The sequence below is a fragment of the Lampetra fluviatilis genome, chromosome 43 (genome assembly GCF_964198595.1).
Source record: "Lampetra fluviatilis chromosome 43, kcLamFluv1.1, whole genome shotgun sequence".
NCBI lineage: Eukaryota > Metazoa > Chordata > Hyperoartia > Petromyzontiformes > Petromyzontidae > Lampetra > Lampetra fluviatilis.
Genome location: NC_136317.1, coordinates 7456476 through 7458681, shown reverse-complemented (window position 1 = coordinate 7458681; position 2206 = coordinate 7456476). Strand labels below are relative to the sequence as shown.

Below are 2206 nucleotides of genomic sequence, written 5' to 3'. Positions count from 1 at the left end.
TAGTACAACACACCGGTGTGTTGGAGAGCCAAGAAACAACATTTACAATCTGAGTTCGACGTTTCGCCAGTAATTACAACTAGCTTCATTCCAGCCAACCTCCTTCTCGTCATCTTCATCGTCACTGCTGCCATTATCACCATCGTCTGAATGAGCGTATGCACGGGATTGGTCACATTCGCACACGGAGACTCGATGAGTCATGTGACGTCAATAAAACAGTTCGCTACAATGATGATTAGCATCACACAGCACAGGTGCACACAATGATGAGTGACGTCTTCAGCACAGGTGAAGGCGGTAATTGGTGACATCATCAGCACAAGCGAGGATTTAAACGGCAGCGCGAGAGGTGATTTGGATTCCGTGGTTTATCGTCGTCTCTGTTGTTACGCTTTTACATCGCGGTGAGTGCTTGGCTCTTGGCGTCTTGAATGCGGAGGGACCTCGTGGAGTTCGACCTCCGAGGATTTTTTTTGCGTTGGTTCGAGATGGAGGCAGCTGCTCAAGTCTGGGTCCTGATTTATTAAGCCACATAGTCTCGCGACTGTCTCCTGAAAGAAATCTTCGTCTTCTGTGGCAGGTTGCTCCTCTGCGTTAACCTGTGTAGATTGTATACGCGTGTGTAATGAGCGGTAGTGTAGCGGTTGGCGTACTGGGATCATGAATCCGGTGACCCGCGTTTGATACGCCGCCATCGCCTGCAGAGTATTCTTAACCAGTCCTGTGCTTTACTTTGGTCGACTTGGCCGCCAAATGAAGATGGTGTGGTTGTAAACTTCACTACTTGGCAAACAAAGGTGGAGGGGGTAGTGCTGGCCAACCACCTCGGGTGGTGTGCTGGCCTTGAATATATTCTCTCAAGTCTAAAGGTGATGTGGGTGTTTTTTTTGCATGTTTACTTCTTCGTTGTGTAATGAATATACGTGATCATTTTAAAGAATCTCGTGATGCCTTCATCTGCTGCCGCCATGGAGGATTTGAGCGCTGTCATGGACATCTTCGTGCCTGAGTTCTGCGCCAGCTGTGAAGGAGGCGCGGGGAGCGTCTCCATGAGGAAGCACGCGCTGCAGAATCTGCTCGTGAAGCACATGCGGCCCTACCTGGCGGTGGGTTTCCTGCGGGCTTAGCGCGGCGTCGGCACCGCGCACGGGTTTCTTGAGCAGTTCGCGTCGCCGACTGCGTCTCATCGCACAGCTGTTCGGCCCTGAGATCGCGCACTGCGGGAGCCCCACGGCCTGTAGCCGCGAAGGCTCGAGCCGGCGCTCGGGTGCATGGATCGAATGCGCGTAGCCACTGCTAGGGGTTGCTTGTGACCTGGGCTTTTAATGGCCACCATAGCATTTTGATTGCTGCTCCTACAGCACTGAGTATATTTATTGGTGCATTGCCTGTAACAAACTGTCACTACTGCAGGGCGCCTGCGACCCGGATGAAGTGCGCAAGATCATGGGGGATCTTCACGAGAACCAAGGCGCCAGCGTGGACTTCCAGGCGTTCATGGCGACGTGGACGAGGATCCTTGTGGCCGGCCATGCCCCGTTCCATGAGTGCGTGTTCCTCACCAAAGGGCCCTGTGGCTCGCCCATTGTTGCTGATAAACCAAAATAGATGCCTTTTTAAAATATGAATAATGAAATCGCTGGCAAACTGGTTGCTCCTGGTCTTGGTGAATCGTGCGCGTCAAGTTGGGAATCCGCGAGCTGTGGCTGGCTCTTCTCGTGATGCAAATTTTGTTACGGGCAATGGCGGTGAGCTTAATGACACTGCCTGGGTTTGTTGGCCCGAATAAGAGCAACGAGCAGGGCATTATCCGCACAGGTGTTTGGCGAAATAGGCCTTTGTACTGTTTCAAAACAGGTCCGTTATGGGTGGCACTTAACACACAGTTATTCGCTCTCCGAAAACTGATTCATCCTTTGAATTTATTTTATTCTATACAAATAGGGGTAAAATAGTGCAATATTAAAGTTTCCAATCTCACGCCTGACGAGTGATTTGGAAGGAATGTTTTCTTTCGGTGTGCTCTTTGAGGCTAAACATGTAATTTCTTGGAAAGCAATTACGATGTAACCTTGTCACAGCCCTGGCAGACTGAGAAAGCCTTTGGCTCCATTTAAATTAGAGAGGTTCTCGAACCTCTTGGCAAGGGGCTAAGCTGACGATGTGCAGATAGACGCTATTGATATTTGAGGGAAATCGCACT

The 2206-nt window shown here is 50.5% G+C and overlaps 1 protein-coding gene across 1 annotated transcript; it reads left to right on the top strand.

Moving 5' to 3' along the window:
* Window positions 1-370: 370 nt before the first annotated feature.
* On the top strand, window positions 371-1967 carry LOC144946948 (uncharacterized). Its single transcript, XM_078876017.1, has 3 exons — window positions 371-407; window positions 942-1109; window positions 1417-1967. Exons 2-3 carry the CDS (start codon window positions 951-953, stop codon window positions 1609-1611), a joined length of 354 nt encoding a protein of 117 aa, XP_078732143.1. The 5' UTR covers window positions 371-407; window positions 942-950; the 3' UTR covers window positions 1612-1967.
* Window positions 1968-2206: the final 239 nt, after the last annotated feature.